The sequence below is a fragment of the Nycticebus coucang genome, chromosome 12 (assembly GCF_027406575.1).
Source record: "Nycticebus coucang isolate mNycCou1 chromosome 12, mNycCou1.pri, whole genome shotgun sequence".
Classification (NCBI taxonomy): Eukaryota; Metazoa; Chordata; class Mammalia; order Primates; family Lorisidae; genus Nycticebus; species Nycticebus coucang.
The window spans coordinates 62,142,750-62,166,699 of NC_069791.1; the positions used below are offsets into that span (position 1 = coordinate 62,142,750).

Consider the following 23,950-nt stretch of genomic DNA (forward strand, 5'->3'; position numbering starts at 1 on the left):
GAATTCCTGAGCTCAAGCAGTTCACCCACTTTGGCCTTTCAAGAGTGCTAGGATAACATATGTGAGCCACCAAGCCTGGCCAAAAATTCCTTTCTTAGATTAATAGATGATTTATTACAACCGAAAAGGCAAAAAAGAAAAAATGGTTTCCCTTAAAATGCTGTGTTTAGTCTTCAAAGAGTTTGTGATGATAAAATATAATCATTTTGTGTTCATTAGAAAAAGTCTATAAACTTCTTTTTTCTTTTTTTAGAACAGTAAAACAACGCAGAAGTGCAACCAAAATGGCTTTTAGTATCAACCATGTGTCCAGGCAGGTCACATCCTCGGGTGCCAGCCAGGGTGGCTCTAATAATCTGCAGGGTGCTGCATCTCTGCAGCCTCCTGTGCTGGACGAGTCTTTGATTCGTGAGCAGACCAAAGTAGACCACTTTTGGGGTGAGTTACTGGGTAATGGAGGTTGCCTTGGGTGCAGCAGGGTTGGGGAGAAGGAGGTTGTGGCCAGGTTGTTTGTTGGGCTCCTGGTTGGGAGGAGCAGCACTGGGATTGGAGCTCACTGAGTGCTGGTCCCACCTGCCTGGTGACTTGAAAGATTAAGCAACCGAGTAGTAATCTGATAGTTCTCTTTTTCCAAATGCATTGCTTTTGTAGGGTATTTAAACAAAGGCAGTGTAAAAATTTTACCAGTGTTTTTCCAGCAATCTCTATGCAACAAGGCAGCCTTAGGAAGCATTCCAATGTGGAGGAATTGATGCTAAGACATGATGTGTCTTAGCACTGATTGGCTTTAGGCAAAGGCGATGGGATATACATCATTGTTGAAATGTGTCATGTCACCGCACTGTGCACTGGTAGGGAACACTCTGGTAAGGAATGCACAGCTGCTTATTTGTGTTTGGTATATGTTCTGGTTGGACCTTTTGAGACAATCAAAAGATCCAGATTAGTTCCACAAATTTGGTGCACTAATTTTAGGAAGCACTAGTATTTGAATTTTATTGTGTTTTGCTCAGCTGGCGAGAGTGAGATGCCCGTGCTGCTGATTGTAGGTTTCTGCCTCACCGAATGAGGTGCTGAGGGGGTGGGCTTCTCTTTCTCCACCCTCATGCTTCCACTGACTGCTTTAGGTCAGCTTGTGTGTGTGTTGGTATGTGCATGTATTCAAAAGATAGTGTCTGCATATATTGAGGGAAATTTCCATTAACTCTAGTCATCTTAGGAAATCTTGACCAGGGCCTGATTTATTAACCATTGTGATTCAACCTTTATGTTTTTGTTTTTGGTGCATTTTATTCTGTTTTGATAAGTTGAGCTTAACAACAAAAATACATGTGTGGTTTTTCTAGGTCTTGATGATGATGGTGATCTTAAAGGTAATTATTTTAGTCCTTATTCTTCCCCAAACTTTTCAAAATAGAAGTTTCAGTTAAGTGTCTGCAGATTGTAGTAAAGAAGTTCTGTCTCCTCTTTGCAAACTTCAGGTGGAAATAAAGCTGCCATTCAGGGAAATGGTGACGTGGCAGCAGGAGCCACAGCATATAATGGCTACACCTGCAGTGACTGTACCATGCTCTCCCAGCGCAGAGATGCACTCACGGCGCACTCCGCAGCCCAGGGGCTGACGACAAGAATTTACTCCAGGGAGAGGGATCCAAAACGTAAGTCTCATTCTTTTTAAAAGCTAGGAAGATATTTGCTGTCCAAATATTTCCTTTTCTTTTTATAAACGTGATTTTATAAGGCTTAGGGTCTGCACTATAATAAATAGTGAACTCGAAGTTATCCTTTATAAGTTTGAGAAATTAGTTTTGTCCTGCTCATCTTTCAACTCCCGTTTTATGTGCCTAGTATTTTTGTACCTAGATATATTTGTCATTCTATCAATTTAGACTAGGTAAGCAAAAGAAAATTTCTAGTTAAACGCTAAAACTGTGTGGCTGCTTTCAGATGGCATTCCTTCATTTTTATAAAACAGCACAGATGAACATACTTAGGGAATAGCTTCATGATGGTATTTTCCACCTGTACAGTAAAAATATTTTCTGTCGTTGCTGGAGTTGTGGTTATAGTGACAGAGAATGTTTGGGCTTGGGAAGGACACAGGAGCCTGGTTCTATCTGGGATAACAATGGGCAGTGTAAGGATCCCCATGTGGACAGGTCTTGCCTGGGATGCCATGGAGGTTGGCTTTAGCGTCCTGGCTCCATTCACTTGACCATGGAGGTCCTAGAGGTGGCCAGGGAAGAGTGTGGATTTTGGGACTACCGGGGCTGCCTTGGGCCCACAGGCAAGAGCAAAGCCACAGACCCTTTTCCAGGGTCCAGGGATGGCTGTGATGCCCTTGGTAGCTTGGGGACGCCACACCTTTGGTGACTGCCTGGCCCTTGATATGGTATGTTTGCTGTCCTTTGCCCAAGTCTTTGGTTCCTCATCTGTTAAGGCCGAGTCTTGGTATGTGTGAAGATGCTGGAAACTTTAGGAGAGCAGACTATGTCTTTGTCACCACTCTGTTCCCAACTGCACCTGGTCAGCTGGTGCTCAACTCATAGTTTCAAATGACTAGACATAATGAAGGATAGTAACGGGTAAGAATTTAGTCTCACTTTTTTATTTTTAGCATCTTTTCATTTTTACCATCTTACCCTGTATCCAAAGCTTTTTTGGGGGGGTGTGTCTGTTGTAATGTTATTGGCACTTTTAGCGTTAAGACTGCAAAGTAAGAAAGTACAAAAGGGGAAGGGAGAAGCAGCAGAACTGGAATGGTGGTGCATCTCCTTGGTCATGGTCACCAGCATCTGTTATGCTCACTCTGGACCAGGCGCTTATGCTAGTGATTGCGGCAGCCTTGTCTTACATTGGAGCAGATGGAGGTTGGGGTGCCCTGGGGAACTTGCTGGCGAGTGAGGAAGCAAGCATTTTACTCCAGCTGCCCCGCACCGCCCTACTCTCGAGAGTGCTTAGCACTAGTGAGCCCTTCAGGGCCAGCACACAGCTGCGTGCGGGACCTGACTTAGCTGAGTCTCGTGCAGGTTCTGTGTATTCAGGGGTTTTTGAGGCTGTGTTTTGAAGCATGCTGTTGATAGGCTGAATGTGACATTTTTCTTAGCGTAAAGCACATTCCACAAACTGTAACATGGCAGAATAATCATGTCCATAGATGATTGAATATCTATAGAAATACTTGGCTATTTTCCTGAGGTTCCTTATGTGCATCATAGTAAATGTGTCTGTCTATACCCAGCCTCTCTTTGACAGTGACAGGGGTGGTGGGCCCAAGCTTAGTCGTGCAGTTGGGTGTATCTTCAGATGGGAAAGCAGTGGTGTGGTTTTGGTAGTAGCCGCCTGAAATGCATTGCACAGGAAAAAAGTTGCATCTTTTTTTGCTTTTGGGCAAACACCTGCCTTACTATCTTTAGATCATAACAATCTAACACTCACTTGTTACCCTATAAAAAAAAAAAATCTATTTCTAAAATGTGTTTATTAGGGCGGCACCCGAGCTCAGTGAGTAGGGCGCCGGTCACATACACCGAGGCTGGCGGGTTCGAACCAGCCTGGGCCTGCTGAACAACAATGACAACTGCAACCAAAAAATAACTGGGCATTGTGGCAGGTGCCCTGTAGTCCCAGCTAACTTGGGAGGCTGAGGCAAGAGGATCGTTTATGCCCAAGAGTTTGAAGTTGTGAGCTGCCAGGCACTCTACCCAAGGCTGTAGCTTGTATCTCAAAAAATAAAATTAAATTAAAAAATATGTTTATTAAAGAACATTTGGAAATCACAGAGATCTTAGAGAAGAAAATAAAAATCTTCTGTAAACTACCACCCAGAGATCATCACACTTGATGTATAAAATTAGGTTTCGCCTTCCAGGGATTTCCTTTGTTATATAGTTGGGATCATACTGCATGGATTGTTAAATATAACCATATTTATTTAAAATGCATGTGGCCTTTCTTGAGCAACAATTTCTCTCTGCAGTTTAATTTTTTTTATATATATTCTTATTGTAATTCTCATTGTAAAATACCTAAAGAGTGACTTGGTGCCCGTAGCATAATGGTTACGGTGCCAACCACACATACTGAGGCTGACTGGTTTGAAACTGGCTAGGGCCAGCTAAACAACAATAACAACTGCAACAAAAAATAGCCAGGCTTTGTGGCAGGCGTCTGTAGTCCCGGCTACTTGGAAGGCTGAGGCAAGAGAATCGCTTAAGCCCAAGAGTTTGAGGTTGCTGTGAACTCTGATGCCACAGCACTCTACTGAGAGCCACATAGTAAGATTCTGTCTCCAGAAAAAAAAAAAAAAAAAGAAAAACCTAAATAGTACAGAGAAGGTAAATCCCTCTCCCCACCCAATCCAACCCTCTTATAGAGAGAACTACTGCTAATACAGTTCAGTATGAATTCTGCTTTTTTTCTTAATGAGGTAAAATTCATATAACACAGAATTAACCATTTTAAAGGGTACAGTTCAAGCCCAGTGTCACAGTGTGTACCTATAATTTCAGCTGCTCAAGAGGCTGAGGAGGTTATAATTGCTTGTGCCCAGAAATTCTAGACTAGCATGGAGAATAGGCTAGTTTTGAGACCTTGTCTCAAAAAAAAAAAAAAGATAACAAAAAGTTTATATTTCAGTGGCATCTAGTATTCACAGCGTTATGCAGCCATCACCTAAATTCTGCTTTTATAGAAATAATTCTATAAAACTTACAGAACTGTGTAGTTTTATTTTTATCTTTACATAAATGCTATCACAATGTGTGTATGTATGTATGTTTTATAACTTTTTCATTTTATAAGTTAATAGAGATTAACTTCATCTTTTATTTTTATTTTATTATTATTATTATTATTTTTAGAGACAGAATCTTACTTTGTCACCCTCGGTAGAGTGCTGTGACATCACAGCTCACAGCAACCTCCAGTTCTTGGGCTTAGGTGATTCTCTTGCCTCAGCCTCCTGAGTAGCTGGGATTACAAGCGCCTGCCACACAACCCGGCTATTTTTTTGTTGCAGTTTGGATGGGGCCAGGTTTGAACCCGCCACCCTCGGTATATGGGGCTGGCGCCCTGCTCACTGAGCCACAGGCGCTGCCCCTATTTTTATTTTGAGACAGAGTCTTACTCTGTTGGTAGAGTGCTGTGGCATCATAACCCACAGCAACCTCAGTCCAGGGCTCAAGCGATTCTCTTGCTTCAGCCTCCCGAGGAGCTGAGATTACAGGCATCTGCCCACAATGCCCAGCTATTTTTTAGAGACCGGGTCTTATTCTAGCTCAAGCTGGTCTTTAAGTCATGAGCTCAGGCGATCCACCTGCTCGGCCTCTCAGAGTGTCGGGATTACAGGCGTGAGCCAGTGTGCCTGGCCCTTAACTTCATTTTTTAACATTAAAAAATTATTTTTAGAGATAAGATTTTGCTGTTACCTTTTAAAAAATCTTATTTGGCTTAGTGCCTGTAGCTCAGTAGTTAGGGCACTGGCTACATACATCGGGGCTGATGGGTTTGAACCCAGCCTGGGCCTGCTGAACAGTACAACTACAACAAAAAAATAGCTGGGATAGCTGGGCGTTGTGGCAGGTGCCTATAATCCCAGTTACTTGGGAGGTTGAGGCAAGAGAATCGCTTGAGCCCAAGAGTTTGAGATTGTGAGCTGTGACACCATGGAAGTCTACTGAGGGCAACATAGTGAAACTCTGTCTCAGAAAAAAAAAAAATCTTTATATTTAAAAATTATTTTTCTTTAAAAGTTTTTTTAGAGTCAATGTCTTCCTTGCTCCGTTGCCTAGGCTTAGAGTGCTGTGTTATGACCATCACTGACTATAGCCTCGAACTCCTGGACTCAAGTGATCCTCCTGACTTAGCCTCCCAAGTAACTGGGACTACAGTTGCCCACCACTATGGCCAGCTAATTTTAACATATTTTTTAGAGACAGTATCTCACTATGTTGCCCAGACTGGTCTCAAACTCTTAGACTCAAGTGACCCTCCTACCTTGGCCTCTTGAAATGTCTGAACCACCAGGCCTGGCTACATTACTTCTTTTTTTTTTTCTTTTGCAACAGAGTCTTACTGCGTCACCCTTGTTACAGCACCATGGCATCACAGCTCACAGCAACCTCAAACTCTTGGGCTTAAGTGATTCTCTTGCCTCAGCATTCCAAGTAGCTGGGACGACAGGCCACCACAATGCCCATCTTATTTTGTTGTTATTGTTGTTGTCATTGTTGTTCAGCAGGCCTGGGCCAGGTTGGAACCCACTAGCCCCGGTATATGTGGCCAGTGCCCTAACTACTGAGCTATGGATGCTGCACCCACATTACTTTTTAGAAGTATTTTGCTATTTTTCTAGCCTCTATATAAAGTTTGTGCTATGTTGTGAAACTAAGTTGGCCCTGGGCTAAAGTACCCCAGGTTTATGTTTTTTCAGTGTAGAATTCCAATTCACAAACAGCCTTTTAATTAAGCTCTAAATTTGTTTCTTTAAAATTATTCCAACTGAGATTTCACTAGTTCAAGCAGGCCTCATACCGCATCTATTCTGAACTCACTGTCATGCAAAGTGGAGGACAAGGGGAAAGTCAGAAGCACTTGCCAGGGCAGATGCCAGGCCTGTCGGGCTTGCCATGCACTCAAGCCTACTTCTCTGTGCTCCACACCATGCAGAAACACATCACCCCTACATTTACACATTTAAGTGGACAGAAAGTGCATGTTTCTACTAAAAAGTAGCTGAGGGCTGCTTGGTATTCTTGTGTAGACAGTCCTCAGTTGAATCGGCTCCTCCAAGTGGTCAGTTCTGCCTGTTTGCTCCTCCTGTTAAGGTGCTCCCGAGGTCCTGGTTGCAAGTGCCCTGGTGTTCCTCTACCCCTTTGCAAATCGAGTCAGAGGTTGCTAAGAAGGTGGTAATATCTGAACACTGTATTTGTGTGAACAATATTGGGTGAAATGACCTCAGATTGAATATTTTACTATATTGCTGGCAGCACCATAACAGAGAGGAGCAGACACTGTCGGAAATGACCACTCCGAGGGGCTGATTCAACTGTGGACTGTACACAACACTACCGCCTCCTCGGGTTGTCAGCCATTCCCAAGGGTTGTCTTCAGTGTCCATTTTAAAAGTGCTTTGCTTCTACTTTGCCTGAAATATTAATAATTTGGCTCTCTGACTTACCAGGGGAGTGAATGTTCGCTTTATGGGAAGAAATAATGTGTGTTCCCCGTCTCTTAATAGGCGGTTCCTCTTTCCACATGGATAGGATTTTGTGGCTGGCCAAATATACTTCATCATCATTTTCATCATTCTTAGTTCAACTTTTTCAAGTGGTTTTAATGAAGCTCAATTATGAATCAGAAAATTATAAATTGAAAACTGATGAATCAAAAGATTGTGAATCAAAAAGTTATAAATCAAAAAGCCATGAATTGAAAGGTATTTAAATAAGTTTTATCTTCCTTTTTCCACCAAATAATGCTTTCAAGGTGGAGAAAACACTGTGCTTTTTCTTCCACGGCGCTTCCTTCACTTTTCTCCTCTTTTCATTCCGATGCTGACTTCCTCCTGGCTGCTTTCTTTGGATCTTTTTATTTTGGGAGCTTATAAAAGTTTTAATGTATTCTGTATATAGTTCAGGTTTCTGATAGCTGTTCAGCATTTTAACATTTTTAAAGTTATTTTTAAATGAAGCATTACTGTGTTCAACTCCTGGTTTTTATTACTTTTTTAAAGCAAAACCAGTTTATTTTAATGGTATTTAGAATTATGTTGTTTCAGAAAAACTGTAAGTAAGCCAGTCTTCATGTTGTATTAGCTGCACAAATTATTTAGCCAGATGGGGCTTTCAAATCTCTTCTCGTAACCAAAGTCCTGTCCCCTGCACTCACCTACATCAGCTGTTCTGAACCTCTGGCAGTGGCAATCCTGGCATGTTCTCTGATCACGCTGGCATTGTTGGGGTGTAAGGAGCACCAGCCTCAGCATTGCTGAGTTTTCTAAGCCTCTTTTGCGTGTATTGCAGCTCATCCCAGTTACTATGGGAGAATGAATGTAAGAGAGTTTCTCAGAGAGGATGGCCACCTCAGTGTAAACGGGGGCTCACTGTGTAAGTATGCTTCATTTCACACGGGGAATGGTTGGTCTTGGAATTGGTCCTCCTAAGTTGCAATGTTGGGCCCCTGGGAGTAGGGGATGAGCACCGTGTCACACAGGCACCCTCACTGGCCAGGATGGGCTGCAGTGCTGGTGCTGAGGCACCTTAATAATAGAAGCTAACAGCCGACAGACTGTGTTTGCTTTGATATATTTATTTTCAGCATGTAACTTGAGTTTCTTCATTTTTCTAACTAGTGTTGCGCACAGTTGAGATTGGCGGGTTTGCATATTGATCTGTCACATTAACTGCTTCTCACCAAACCCCACAGGCGGTGACTCTAAGGGGAAGAAGCACCTGGAAACACACACAGCCACCCATCCACGGTGTCCACGGCCGCCAGGGCTGGCAGGGGCCCTCTGGCACGTCTGTGCTTGTGCAGGTTGTCTCCCATGCCCTGTCTGCTCACCGTGCTCCTTTGCACTGCTTGCTTTTCCTTGCTTGGTTTGTGTTGGAATCCAAGTGCTCTAAAGCCTTGCTGGAAAAACTAATAGGAAGTTTAAAACATGGAGAATCTCCCTCTTGAAAAGCTTCTTTGTAACTTTATTTGGTATAAATTAAATATATGAAAAGCAATTTATTTGAGGTGGTATGAAAAGTTTTGAAAAGGCAGGTTACTAATTGCCCTCCTGTGTGGGAATATTATCTTACAAGAAGCTGCCTAACTGGGTCCCGTGGCTGGGAATACTATAATTCCACACTGCTTTAGAGCTTGCTGTCTGTATCTTGGAGTTTGTGATGAGGGAATTTATGTTAAAATATTAGATATTCAGTCCGTGCCTGAAGCTTTCTTGGTAGAGGGACACCCTCTTTAGATAGATTTTTTTTCCCCCCCTTAAAGCTGTGCTTCAAAAATAATTGTTTCTTGCCAGGCGCCGTTGCTCACGCCTGTACTCCTAGCACTCTGGGAGGCCAAAGCAGGTGGGTTGCTTGAGCTTCAGGAGTTCAAGATCAGCCTGAGCAAGAGCAAGATCCTGTTTCTAAAAATTAGCTGGGCATTGTGGTGGGTGCTTGTAGTCTGAGCTATTTGGGAGGCTGAGGCAAGGTGATCACTTGAGCCCAAGAGTTTGAGGTTGCTATGAGCTATGATGCCACGGCACTCTACTAGGGTGACAAAATGAGATACTGCCTCAAAATAAAATTGTCTCTAATTAATAAACATAAACCAATTAATTCAAAATAATCCTCTGACACCATATCTCTTTACACATCAGCTACATTGGAATTACTTACAGTGTCGGAGTGAATATGCAAATTGTTGTCAGTGTGAATATATAACTTTCAGCAATTACTCTTGAAAAAAATGGAACAAAATTGATTTCATAAGCAGTTTTCTGCCTTGTATAATATGCTCTGTTCGATATCAAGTTTATTGTATTGTATTCTGTTATCAAATGGTACTACCAGTTATGATTCTGAAGTGTTTTTCTACCAGGAAATGTTAGCCTTTAGAATAATTTTAATTTTGGCCTTTGAATAATCATTTTCTCACCTAGAACACATGAACTGCTGGTCTGTTGCTTTAAAATGTTGTATTATCTTTTCAATATATATTCTGACACCAACTGCCAGCATTTATTGGATAGCTTCTCACCACCAATCAACCCTCCCTTGGAGTTTTTTTGATTTTCTTTTTTTTTTTGAGATGAAGTCTCAAGTTGTTGCCCTGGGTAGAGTGCTGTGGCATCATAGCTCACAGCAACCTCAAACTCTTGGGCTCAAACAATCCTCTTGCTTCAGTTTTTCTATTTTTAAGTAGAGATAGGGTTTCACTTTTGCTTAGGCTGTTTTCAAACTTGTGAGCTCAAGCAGTCCACCCACCCTGGCCTCCAAGAGTGCTAGGATTACAGGAGTGAGCCACCGCACCGGGCCTTCTCCCTTAGGTTTTATAAGGGGAATCTGCATTTTGCATTTTAAGTATCTGCAGGCAGAAGAGAATGAAAACTATTAAAAACCCCCAGAGTTTTCATAAGTTAATTTTAGTGAGTATGTTGTATAGACTTAAAATAGTTTTTTTTTTTCTTTTTCTTGAGAATCTCTCTCTCAGTGTGAGAGAGTTTGGGTAAAATGTGTAACCTAGGAGTTTTTTGTTGCATTGTCAGTGTGAGAGTAGGTTCTCTGGTATCTGGGTCTGAGTGTGCCTACTGCATTCGTCTTCTCTGCCACAGGTTACTTCTTGATGCAAACACTGCGAAGGATTGGAGCTGCGGGATGGTTTGTGTCCAGGATGGTGTGGTCAGTCCTTTGGTTGGCCATTGTGGCTCCAGGTGGTTATTTTGGATTTCCGTGTTAGCATTGTCTCCAAAGCTTTTGGCAGTTAAGCACCTGCAATAAATGATTTATCTAACCAAATCAGAATTTCATTTTAGGTTCCCATGCTTTGATCCTTGATGTAACATGTTTCATTCTTTATTACTTAGAAATGCTAACATGCTGTATGTTTGGATGCATGAGCATTCTTTGCTTCTCTGGTGTGTTGGGTTTTGTGTGAGTCTAATGACTTGATTTTAATGTGACTGGCAATGCATAAATTTGACGTCTTCTTTCATACCTTGTTTTGTGTATTTATTAGTGTGTTGCTGTTCCTGCTGTGGTGACTAGCCTCATCTTAATGTACTTCATTTCTAACTTCATCTTTTAGTAGATTTCCTTGGCTTCTAGCTTGGCCTTCACAAAAACAGTCCATTTAGGAGGTTGATTTTGCTAAGAACATTTCCTTAGAATGTTTGGTATCTTCTCTTTTAGGGAAGGCAGCCTCTGGACTATTCTGGTGGCTAGGGATTGGATGGTACCAGTTTGTTACTCTGATTTCTTGGCTGAATGTGTTTCTTCTTACAAGGTAAGGAAACTGGATGTCAACTTGTGGTGTTTTAAAGAACCAGTTTTGTGCCAATTGCAGGCTATCATTTGATTTATTATTTTATAATGATTTACCTTATATTTACATAGTTTTATATTTTACAAATTGCTTTCCTATACTTAATTTTTTTTTTGAGATAGAGTCTCCTTCTGTTGCCCAGGCTAGAATGCCATGGCATTAACCTAACTCACAGCAACCTCATGAACCCTCCTGGGTTCAAGTGATCAGCAACCTCATGAACCCTCCTGGGTTCAAGTGATCCTCCTGCCTCAGCCTCCCAAGCAGCTGGGACTACAGGCACCTACCACAATCAGTGCTTGGCTAATTTTTCTATTTTTATTTTTTTTGTTAAGTGGGCCTGGGCTAGGTTCAAACCTGCCACCTCTGGTGCATAAGGCTGAAGTACTTAACCACTGAACTCAGGTGCCCAGCCATAATTTTTCTATTTTTAATTTAATTAAATTTATTTATTTATTTTTGGAGACAGTCTCACTTTGTTGCCCTTGGTAGGATGCCATGGCATCACAGCTCACAGCAACCTCAAACTAATCTTTCTATTTTCAGTAGAGACGGGGTCTTGCTTATGCCCAGGCTGGTCTTGAACTCCTGAACTCAAGCAATCCTTGTACCTCAGCCTCCCAGAGTGCTAGGATTACAGGCGTGAGCCACTGCACCTGGCCTACTTATTTTATTTTTTAAATCAGTCTGTGAGGCAGGTATCACTAGGAAACTAGAAGTGTGCAAATGGAAGGCAGTGGGAAGCTGGTATGGCTGAGCGCCTGGGAATGGGAATGTGGTTCCTGTGACTGTTGCCTGGGTGCCTTTCCCAGGGCACCAGTGACCTCACTGGGGTCAGTGATCCCAGGTGGGTAGAGACGCAGGGTACCTTGGCCTTTCCTGTGGCACCTGCACAGAGTTGTGCAGAGTTGTGAATGTGTTGGTTGTTGATGTGGGTCTCAAGAACGTTGTTTTGTAGGAAGGTTCTCTCGGAGGTATTGCAAACCTTGTAGATAAAACTCACTACATTTCTTGTGTGGGGTGTGGGTATAAAATTATCTAAAGAGGGAAAATAGAGTGGTGAACTTGCCTTTTACTTTTTCCAAACTAAGTGATTTCAATTTTATTTCTAGGTGCCTTCGGAATTTTTGTAAGTTTTTAATCTTGATCATCCCACTATTACTTTTACTAGGTAAGTAAAATTTGGCTTAGTTGCCATATGTACGTGAGATAGTGAAAATTCTGAGCAGTGAAGTCCATTTTTGAGAAGCAGCATGTGTATGTGTGTGGCTGTTCTGTCCCCCAGCAGGTCTCTCCTTGTGGGGCCAGGGTGATTTCCTTTCATTCCTGCCCATACTGAACTGGATAGACATACAGAGAACACAGTGGGTAGACGACCCCGGGAACATACTTAAACCTGAAACTTCTCACCTGAACCAGCCTCTACAGGTAACCAGTTAGAAAGTCCTCTAAACTGGCATTGCAAATATGTATTCTCCAGGGTAAGTTTTCATACTACTCAAGAGCAGGGCAGGTTCACTTAGGTGTTCTAGTTCAGAAAATATTTTTAAGTGTAGGATAAGCAAGTCTTATAGCTTCTTAAATATTCTAAAATAGTTCAAATAATACACATTTAAAGTAATCTCATTCAGTTAGTTTTAATTTAGAAAGCATAATAGTGTTCACGACTTTGCAAAATATGGAAAGTATAAAGAAGAAAATGAAAACCGCTTGCAGTCATATCATGTAAGGATAATGAGTAGTGATTAAGGTTGTGTGAACTTCCTTTTAATGTGTTGTGCGCCCTGCAGTTGGCACCTTGCTATAATAGACTGATTTGTGTTTCTGATTGACTCTGTGCTGTGGTTATTTGACTGCTGGGTTTTGTTCCTTGTTTGCTATCTCAGGGTGGTGATGAGGCTTTTCATTGGCGTTGGACACGTGACATGGAGCAGCAGGTGGCCTCTTTGTCTGGACAGTGCCGCAGCCATGACGAGAGGCTACGGGAGCTGACAGCTATACTTCAGAAACTGCAGGCTCAGGTGGACCAGGTGGATGATGGCCGGGCAGGGCTGTCGGTGTTGGTTAGAGATGCCATGGGGCAACACCTGCGGGAGGTGAGTGCTGCCTGTTCTGAGGACCTGCTGGGTTGCGCTGGGTTCTCCTTTGGGGGTCAGAGGGAAAGAGAGAGGCGCTCCCCTGCAACTTTTTCAGTCCTGGGAGCAGCATGCACCCGAGAGGGGTTTTCTGTTGTTTGTCGATGAGCTGGAACTAAGGCTTCCACGGTGCCCTGGGGCCTGGGCATGGGGGTTGGGGAGATGGGGTTGTCCCATACAAGAGGGAGGGAATTGAGATGTTTGTCACCTCACAAGAGTAGTATTTGGTTGTGGGAGAAACATGCCCCTTTGTATTCTCTTCTCTAAATTGAGCCTAGCCATCATTTTAACTTTTAGAAATGTGTCGAAGTGTAATTAAATGAAAGCCCTATCTAAGTGAAAGTCTTTGCCCATCAACATTAATTTAAAAAATTCAAATCTATGGTCTGAAACTACCTCAGGGTTACGAAGTAAGGAGTAGCTGCTCTTCCAGTGTGCAACAGTGGCCTATGTGTAAATGTCTCATTTAACTTGGCATTCTCATGAAAAGACTTGTTAGTGCATTTTTCTTAGAACTGATGTTTATTTTCTTTTAAAATGATTTAGCTCTTTTGGCTTGAAATCTATCAATAGAAATTACACCCTGTTGCACTCATGAGCTTCTCCCTGGTGTCTCACGTTATCAGGGAAGAGCCACTTAGGAATGACCCGTATCCCTCCTTGTGGGATCTCATCAATCTCATGTCCCCTCAAAGGACACTGTCATCCCTTGGTTCCACCAGAGTTGCTTTATTCTAGTTCCTCAGGCATAAAGTTTAGATGATTTCTACATCAGTGGTTCTCAACCTTCCTAATGCTGCGGCCCTTTAATACAGTTCCTGTGGGTCATTGAGAACTGCTGTTCTAGGTAAAAAGGGGAAATAAAGAGAAACTTTGCTGTTTCTTTGCAGATGTGGCAAAACAGAAGAGGTTGAAAATAATTCACTTGAACATAGATGCTGGTTTAAAAAAAAACATCTGAAATCCTCTTGGTGGCAGATTATTCGATTCTGTCCCTGTAGGCAAGACAGTTGCTGAGATAGACTCACGCCAGGAGAGCACGTTGATTACAGACACGAGTGTAGTGACCTAGGACCTTACGGTTATGGGGTTGGCCCACTCTTGTAAAGAAAAAACAATTGGCATATTTTTGGGAAAATCAAGATTAACAACAATTCATTTATCTGGTGTTCTGTAAACTAACAGGTAGCTGAGGCTCATTTTAAAATTAGGGTCTAAAACAGATTTAGCCTATCCTTATGCAGTGTTCCAACACATACCTGTCCATGAAGACAATTGTGATTGTAATCTTTATGCAGGGCCGGATCCTAGACTTCTTTCTGGAGCAGCCACGTACCGATGTCACATATCCTAACTGGCTGATAATTGGCAATCTGTTACCTTTTCCCCTAAGCTGTTGGCATATGAGGTCTAATAATTAAATTCATGAACTTATTCTAGAAAAAGTGCTACATACCTCATTGCTGAATATCACTACAGTCACCAAGTTGGTCCAGGGGAGAACTTCAAAGGGGATAATAGTAATATTCAGCAATGAGCTATGTAGCACTTTTTCTTTTTTTTTTTTTTTGTGGTTTTTGGCCGGGGCTAGGTTTGAACCCGCCACCTCCGGCCTATGGGACCAGCGCTCTACTCCTTGAGCCACAGGCGCCGCCCTGTAGCACTTTTTCTAAGATGAGTTCATGAACTTAATTGTCCAATCTCATGTATTTATCTTCTATCTGTATTGTCTAATAGAATGTGCCACTGTTTTGCATATGGCTAGGTAAGTTTAAATGCATTAAAACTAAATAAAATTTTTGTTTTGTTTTGTTTTGTTTTTCTGTAGAGACAGAGTCTCTCTTTATGGCCCTCAGTAGAGTGCCGTGGCCTCACACAGCTCACAGCAACCTCCAACTCCTGGGCTTAAGCGATTCTCTTGCCTCAGCCTCCCAAGTAGCTGGGACTACAGGCGCCCGCCACAACGCCCAGCTAAAAACTAAATAAAATTTAAAAAATTTATTTTCTGACTTGCACAGGCCACCTTTTAGGTGTCCTGTAGCCACATGTGGCTGGTGGCTGTCTGTTTGGACAGTGCAGGTGCAACACGTCCTTACTTGCTACAAGATTCTAGACAGAATGAAGGAAGTGGTGAGGACTTCAGAGCCAAGTTTGATAGCATACCTGGTGTGTGTCCAGTGCCTTGGGCTTATCTCTCCAGCTTACTTTCATCCCTTTATCCCTTTGCTCTAGTTTATCTCATTTTTAATATGTTTTTTTAAGCGAGAGCAAGAGGGTCTTGCTCTCTTGCCCAGGCTGGAGTGCAGTGTTGGTGTAATCACAGCTTGCTGTAGCCACAAACCCCTGGACTCAAAAGGTTTTCTCACTTCAGCCTTCTAAGTTGCTGAGACTATAGGCATATGCCACCATGCCCAGCTAATTTTTTAATTTTTTGTGGAGCCGGGGTCTCCCATGTTATCCACACTGGTCTCAAACTTCTGGTTTAGTGATTCTATTGCCTCAGCCCCCTAAAGTACTGGGATTACAGGTGTGCTCCACTGTGCCCAGCGTGGTTAAAAAATATTTTTTATTGGGCAGCGCCTGTGGCTCAGTGAGTAGGGTGCCGGCCCCATATGCCGAGGGTGGCGGGTTCAAACCCAGCCCCGGCCAAATCGCAACAAAAAAAATAGCCGGGCGTTGTGGCCGGCGCCTGTAGTCCCAGCTGCTCGGGAGGCTGAGGCAAGAGAATCGCGTAAGCCCAAGAGTTAGAGGTTGCTGTGAGCCGTGTGATGCCACGGCACTCTACCCGAGGGCCATACAGTGAGACTCTGTCTCTACCAAAAAAAAAAAAAAAATTTTTGTTTGTATATATTCAGGGGATACAAGTGCAGTTTTGCTACATTGATACCATATTGCATTGTGGTGAAAACAGGGCCTTCAGTGTGTCCATGTCTGGAGCAACACACATTGTAGCCACCAAGCACCCTTCCGTCATCCACCCCCCATTATACCCTGTACCACTCTGATTCTCCGCAGTTCATTGTTCCACACTCTACTTCCATGTGTACACATTATTTGGCTCCCATTTATAAACACGTGGTATTTGTCTTTCTGCATCTGATTTGTTTCACTTAAGGTAATGGCCTCCAGTTCCATCTGTGTTGCTGCAAAAGATAATGATTTAATTCTTTTTTGTAGCAGAATAATATTCCATTGTGTGTGTACATCACATTGCTCTTATCCAGTCCTCTGTTGATGGACACTTAGGTTGATTCCATAGCTTTTTTATTGTATATAGATAGTGCTGTGATAAACATATGAGTGCAGATTTTTTTTTTTATGTATTGATTACTTTTCCTTTGAGTAGATACCCAGTAATGAGACTGCAAGATCTAACAGTAATTCTATTTTCACTTCTTTGAGAAATCTCCATACTGTTTTTCATGGACCTTGTACTAATTTACATTTCCACCAACAGTGTATAAGAGTTCCCATTTTTTGCATCCTCACCAACATCTGTTGTCTTTTTTTTTTGAACTGAGCCTCAAGCTGTCGCCCTGGGTACAGTGCTGTGGCATCACAGCTCACAGCAACCTCCAACTCCTGGGCTCAAGCGATTCTCCTGCCTCCGCCTCCCAAGTAGCTGGGACTATAGGTGCCCGCCACAACACCCAGCTATTTTTTGGTTGCAGCCGTCGTTGTTGTTTGGCAGGCCTGGATTGGATTTGAACCCACCAGCTCAGGTGTATGTGGCTGGCACCTTAGCCGGTTGAGCCACAGGTGCTGAGCCAACATCTGTTGTCTTTTATCTTTTTGGTAATAGCCATTCTGATTGGTGTAATATGATATCTCATTGTAATTTTAATTTGCATTTCCCTGGTGACTGTGATGTTGAAAATTTTTTTGTCTATTGGCCATTTATTTGTCTTGTGAAAAATGTCTATTTATGTCCTTAATCCACTTTCTAATGAGGTTATTTGTGGGGTTTTTTTTTGTTGTTGAACTGAGTCCTTGTGATTTCTGGATATTAGTATCATGTTGGATATATAATTTGCAAACATTTCTCCTATTCTGCAGGTTGTCTATTCCTGTGTTGTTTATTTCTTTCGCTGTGCAGAAGCTTTGTAGTTTAATTAGTCCTACTTGTCTATTTCTATTTTTGTTGCCTGTACTTTTGAAGTCTTCATCATGAATTCTTTGCTTAGCCCTCTTAGACCAAGGTTCAGAGAGCATTCCCTAGGGTTTTCTTCCAGTATTTTTATAGTTTCAGGTCTTAAATTTGTCTTTATTCCCACTCTTGCTGGTTTTTGTATATGATGAGAGATAGGGGTCCAGTCTCATTATTCTGCATCTACTTTTCCCAGCACCATTTATTGAAAAGGATGTCCTTTCCCTAGTGTATATTCTTTTTCTTTTGAGACGTAGTGTCACTTTCTCATCCTCAGTAGAGAGCTGTGGTATCATAGCTCACAGCAACCTCAAAACTCTTGGGCTCAAGTGATTCTCTTGCCTCAGCCTCCCAAGTAGCTGGTAGTAAAGGTGCCTGCTACAGTGCCTGATTATTTTTAGAGATGAGGTCTCACTCTGGCTCAGGCTGGTCTCAAACCTGTGAGCTCAGGCAGTCCACCCACCTCGGCCTCCCGGAGTGCTGGGATTACAGGTGTCCCCAGTGTATATTCTTGTCACTTTTATCATGGACCATTTGACTGTCAGTCTGTCGCTCTGCCTCTAGGTTCTTTACGCTGTTCCTGTGATGGAAGCGTTCTGGTCCTTGTATAAGTACCATGCTATTTTGGTTACTGTAGCCTTGCAGTAGGATTTGAAGTTAGGCAGTGCAGTACCTCCAATTCTTTTGGCTGTGTGGGTCCTTTTTTTTCCTTTTGAGACAGAGTCTCACTCAGTTGCCCTAGGGTTGAGAGCTGTGGTGCCAGTTTTGGTTCCATGTGAATTTTAGAATTGTTCTGATTCTGTGAAAAATGACGTTGGCATTTTGATAGGGGTTGCATTGAACCTGCAGATGGCTTTGGGAAGTGGGATTGTTTTAATGATATTAATTTTTCTGATCTGTGAGCGTGGATTTTTTTTGCTGGTGTCATCTGCAATTCACCAGTATTTTGTAGTTTTCCCTATAGAGCTTTTTCACCTCCTTAGTTAAATATAGTCCTAGGTGTTTTATTTTCTGTAGCTATTGTTAAATGGGATCGCCGTGCTGATTATGTTCTCAGGTAGGTCATTATAGGTGTATTACAAATGCTACTGGTTTCTGTACGTTGATTTTGTATCCTGAAACTTTACTGCATTTATCAAATCTAAGAATTTCTGGTGGATTCTGTAGGGTTTTCTGGATATCAGCAATGAACAGGGACATCATGACATCTTCTTTTCCAATTTGGATACATTTTATTTCCTTTTTTTGCCTCTCTGCTCTGGCGAGGACTCAGGTGCACTGCTGGCTGGGGGTGGTGGCAGTGGGTACCATGTCTTGTTCCAGTTCTGAGGTGAGTGCTTTCCCCATTCAACATGATAGAGCCTTTATTATTTTGAGGTATGTTATTTTAATGCCTTGTTTGTTGAAGATTTTTATCATGAAAGGATGCTGAATTTTATCAAATGCTTTTTCTGGCCAGGTGCAGTGGCTCACACCTATAATCCTAGCTCTTTGGGAGGCCAAGGCTGGTGGATCACTTGAGCTCAGGAGCAAGAGCGGGACCCTATCTCTACTAAAATATTAGAAAATAGCCAGGCATTGTGGCACACGCCTGTTGTCCCAACTACTGGGGAGGCTGAGGCAAGAGAATTGCTTGAGCCCAAGAGTTTGAGGTTGCTGTGAGCTATGACACCATAGCACTCTGCCTAGGGCAACAGAGTGTGACTCTGTCTTACAAAAAAAAAAATGCTTTTTTCGTGTCTTTTGAGATGATTATATGGTTTTTATCCTTAATGCTGTCTATATAATGTATCACATTTATTGATTTGCATGTGTTAAATCACTCTTGCATCCCTAGTATCCTTTTGATGTGCTGATGAATTTGATTTGCTAGTATTTTGTTGAGGATTTTTGCATCTGTATTCATCAGGGATATTAGTGTGTAGTTTTCTCTTTTTGTTGTAACTTTATTTGGTTTTGATATCAGGGTAATACTGGCCTAGTAGAAGGAGTTAGGGAGAATTCCCTCCTCCTTGAGTTTTTTTGGAGCAGTTGGATTCCAGGAGGATTGGTGTTAGTTCTTTGTATGTTTGGTGGAAGTCAGCTTGTGAATCCATATGGTCCTGTGCTTTTTTTTTTTTAATTAGGAGAATTTTTATTTTGTTACTGATTCACTCTGACTAGTCATTATTAGTCTATTCAGGAGTTCTATTTCTTCCTGCTCCAGTATCAAGAAGCTGTATGTTTCCAGGAATTTATCCATTTCATCTAGGTTTTCTAGTTTGGGAACATACAGTTCATAATAGTCTCCAGTGGTATCATTGCATTTCTGTGGTATCACTTATAATGTCTGCTTTTTCATTTCTGATTTTATTTGGGTCTTCTATGTTTTGTTGGTTAATCTAGCCAGTGGTTTGTAAATTTTTAATTTAATTTTTATTTAGCACAGACTGTCAAGCAATAGTTTGTCAATTTTTTCTTTTTGCGATAGAGTGATAGTTTATTAGAGGATAGAAAAACTTCCAACACAATGGAAGGGGTCCCACTGGGTTGCCCAATTTTGCTTATGTTTTTGAAGAACCATCTTTTTATTTCATTGATTCTTTGTATTGGTGTTTTGTTTTCTTTTGTTCTCTATTTCATTCAGTTCTGCACTAATCTTTGTTATTTCTTTCTTCTAACTTTGGATTTGATTTGTTCTTGGTTTTCTAGTTCCTTGAGGTATGACGTTAGTTTGTTTCTACTTTTTTGATGTAGGCATTTAAAGCTGTACACTTCCTTCTTTAGCACTGCTTTTGCTGGTCCATAGGTTTTGATATGTTGTGTTTTCATATTCATTCATTTGAGAAGTTTTTGAATTTGTGTCTTTATTTCTATGTTGACCCAGTGATCATTGAGCAGTGTGTTAATTTCCATGTATTTGTGTGGTTCCTGAAGTTCCTTTTCTTATCATTTTCAGCTTTGTTCTACTGTGGCCTGGGAAGTTACTTGGTATGATTTGGATTTTTAAAAAATGTCTGAAGACTTGTTTTGTGGCTGAAATGTGATCTATCTTGTAGAATGTGCTAGTGAAAAAAAAGTATGTTCTGTAGTTGTTGGACGGAATGTTCTGTAAATGTTTAAGTTCATTTGGTCTAAAGTCCAATTTGCATTCAATGTTTGTTGATTTTCTATCTCATGATCAGTCTACAAATAGGTTTTCTAGTTACATAAGACACCAGTTTGTGTGTCATCTTGATACAGGGACCATGTTATTCTTCTTTGTATCATTCCAGTATTGGTGTATATTTGGGTTGTTTTAGAATGAAACAAGGGTGTAAATGAACAAATGAAACTCCCCAGGTCAGGTACTGTATTACTCTGTTATACCTTTCTCTGATGACCTGGATTTTAGTCATTCAGATCGTGCAGTCCTTTCTTTGCCATCGGATGATTGGCAGTGATTTTTCTAGACCTTCCCAGGAGCATATCCAATAATCTTACTATGAGTTTATCTTCCTAATAATCGATTGGTAGAAATAAAGTTTTTTTCAACAGGTAACTTATGTTGAAAACACTTTGTTCTTCACTAATTGGGTGCTTTTGTTGGTCTCGTCGCTTGTCAACTTTGTGACAGATAACTTAAATCATCTGATGAAGACTTGATTTTCAGTGATATTATCAAGTGTTCTCAGGAAATGTTCTGATTGGTTTACTTCTAATAAATGCTTACATGTCATACATTTCAAATGAATATGAAATGATCAAAGGGGTAATAAGTGTATCATGTATCTTTATCTGTGGTTATTTTACTTTAGATCATTGAATATATTGGGTCCCTAATGAATGTTTGTTGAATGAGTAGTAATTGCTTTCTACAGTGTTGTCTGTTATTTATAGGACTTCTCTATTAATATTCTTATGTAACTAGAAAAGCTATTTGTGCATTTTAACACAAATTTAAGATCTCTAAAGTAAGAGATGAAGATAAGAATGTTATTAAGTGGTTACTCCTTTCTTTTTTTGAGACAGAGTCTTATTTTGTTGCCCTCAGTAGAGTGCTGTGGCATCACAGCTCACAGCAACCTCCAGCTCTTGGGCTGAGGCGATTCTCTTGCCTCAGCCTCCCAAGCAGCTGGGACTACAGGGGCCCGCCACAGTGCCTGGCTATCTTCTTTGTTGTAGTTTGGCCGGGGCCAAGTTGGAACCCATCCCCCAACCCCCTCCCCGGTATATGGGGCCGGCGCCCTACTCACTGAGCCACAGGCACCGCCCAGGTGGTTACTCCTTTAAGGATGCTATGCCAAGTTGGGACAAAATAATCTCTAATTTTTTTATATTTTGTGTAGAAATGGACCTGGCCTAAATTGATAAATTTTTGTTTGTTGCTTAACTTTATCATTTGTTCATTCATTTTCTTCTCTTCTAAGACTGACTTTATGACTTCCCACCAAGAACATGAACTCCGTATCTCAAACTTGGAAGACGTTCTCAGGAAACTGACAGAAAAATCTGAGGTACTTATTCTTGACCTTATAATTGTAGTCCCCAACAAAATGACTATTGCAGTTAATAGTTTAAAATTCCTTAGCCATTTAATATGCCTTTTTCAAGAGTATTTTTTGTTGTTCTTTGTAAAACTAAACTGAAAGAAATGTTTATTTTGTTCTCCTTTGGCAGTTCCGTGTTGCTGCATTTAGTGCTCAGTCAGTGCACCTGAGTCGCCAGCTCCAGGTGTCTCTCCTGAGTTAGAGCAGGCTGTGCATAGGAGGCAGGATTCTAGTCCAGCTAGTCCTGGTGTCGGAGTCCCTGTTTTTCCTCCCTATCGGCCTCCAAAATTGCATTGCCTTTATAGGGAGGATAAAGGACCTGAACATTACTTTGGGGCTGGAAAGTCCATTACTATTAGATGCTGGTAAAGCTGGAGGGAGGCCAGAGGCTTGCCCTGATCTAAGCGATGCAGATTATGAAGTGTTCAAATTCAGGTTCAGAGCCTGGCATGTTAGAGATGTGATGTTCATGTATTTGTTGGACTAAGTTGTAAAACATGATGAACCTAAGGGTTAGATTTAGCACAACCCTTTGGGGATCTCAAGACCAGCCCTATATTACAGACCCTGTCAGAACCAGGGGAATTCAACGAAAAAGAAGGGGAGAGGGCTGAGAGAAGTCAGCCAGAGGTAAGAATTAGCTCACCTGGTGAAAGGATCTAGGATTATTTTATTTTGGGGTGGCCTTGTCCTGTGTTGGAGTGGTGAAGACCTCTGTTAAGTCAGAGTTTGAACAGATGCTGTTATTCAACATAGTATAGTGTGGCTATCTCAGACATCTTTGAATAGACCTTGTTAATAAGTCATATCTCCACATGTAAATTTATCTTTTCTTTTCCTTCTACATTTAAAATACACTCTCTAGGGCGGCGCCTGTGGCTCAGTGAGTAGGGTGCCGGCCCCATATGCCGAGGGTGGCGGGTTCAAACCCAGCCCCGGCCAAACTGCAACCAAAAAATAGCCGGGCGTTGTGGCGGGCGCCTGTAGTCCCAGCTGCTCGGGAGGCTGAGGCAAGAGAATCGCGTAAGCCCATGAGTTAGAGGTTGCTGTGAGCCGTGTGATGCCACGGCACTCTACCGGAGGGCGGTACAGTGAGACTCTGTCTCTACAAAAAAAAAAAAAAATACACTCTCTAGAGGTGGTGACCATGTTCTGTTTCTTAGCTGGGTGCTAGATGTAGGAGCTGTGTATTTTGAAAATTCATCAAGCTGTTCCTGTTCCTGGCACAGGAATATCTCAGAATACACATAATGACTTTTAAAAAAAGTTTACTTTGAAATATAAAATAAACGTCCCCTACTTGTGAGTCAACTTTGAATAAGAGTGAAAAAGTCTAGATAAAAATATAGTTTTTGAGTTAATCAAGTATGGTTTTATGAAGTCTGTATATAACTGTGAATTAAAATAGATTGTTTCTTGTACTTTTTAGGCCATCCAGAAGGAATTAGAACAGACCAAGCTAAAAGCAATTAGGTAGGATAATTTCAAATAATTTACTATTTTGTCTTTTGTGTTTCTCCTTTTTGTGATTTGGAGTGGCAGCAATAATATGAGGGGATGCTGGTGTGGACCTCACCTAGCATTATCGAAGTAACTGAGCTTTGTGGTTGAGACACGCCCAACTGTGTGTTCTTCTGGGGACCAAGTGAGGACTGTCAGTGTTTCACCATACCCAGAGGTGATGGTGCCCCTGCTTGGACCTGAGAGCCTTAGTGCTGGGTGTGTGTGGAAGGGCCAGCCTTGGAGCTTGTGTTACAGTGGACTCTAGACCAGGCCTCCACCAGATCCATTGGCTTGAGTTAAAGCTTGGCACCATCCCTCCCACTCCGCAATTTTCCTCCAGCAAGAAGGACCCCACCTTCTGGGAAGCATGTTTCCTATTGGCCCTCTTCACACGCTGCCCTCCCTAGGTGGCTTTGAGTTCTCTGCACTCAGAGCCATTTCTTTGCCATGCTGTCAGTGCAGTCCTTCTGCCGTACCCTGGGGCCCTGGAGCTTGCCTGTACCCCCCTTAAAGTGTAGTGTTTCCCTTTTACTGGTATTCCCAGAGCTGCATCTTTTTTTTTTCATATCTTTAATTTTATCCCATAGCAAGCTCACTCCATATTCCTTATCCCCTTCTCTTAA

General features: G+C 41.8%; 1 protein-coding gene across 6 annotated transcripts in view; it reads left to right on the plus strand.

Annotated features, from left to right (window-relative positions):
- The window catches only part of SUN1 (Sad1 and UNC84 domain containing 1), a 63,763-nt gene that overhangs the window by 26,825 nt on the left and 12,988 nt on the right, over positions 1-23,950 (plus strand). For 3 of the 6 annotated variants that reach the window (XM_053555937.1, XM_053555938.1, XM_053555939.1), the window contains exons 4-16: positions 254-438; positions 1,347-1,373; positions 1,482-1,658; positions 7,241-7,438; positions 8,025-8,108; positions 8,428-8,538; positions 10,325-10,423; positions 10,902-10,995; positions 12,147-12,205; positions 12,320-12,462; positions 12,921-13,130; positions 21,705-21,791; positions 23,254-23,297. In XM_053555937.1, coding sequence (XP_053411912.1) covers positions 254-438; positions 1,347-1,373; positions 1,482-1,658; positions 7,241-7,438; positions 8,025-8,108; positions 8,428-8,538; positions 10,325-10,423; positions 10,902-10,995; positions 12,147-12,205; positions 12,320-12,462; positions 12,921-13,130; positions 21,705-21,791; positions 23,254-23,297 — 1,518 coding nt within the window. The remainder of the gene's footprint in view (positions 1-253; positions 439-1,346; positions 1,374-1,481; positions 1,659-7,240; positions 7,439-8,024; positions 8,109-8,427; positions 8,539-10,324; positions 10,424-10,901; positions 10,996-12,146; positions 12,206-12,319; positions 12,463-12,920; positions 13,131-21,704; positions 21,792-23,253; positions 23,298-23,950) is intronic. The other 3 variants (XM_053555940.1, XM_053555943.1, XM_053555942.1) reach the window with 3 other exon arrangements.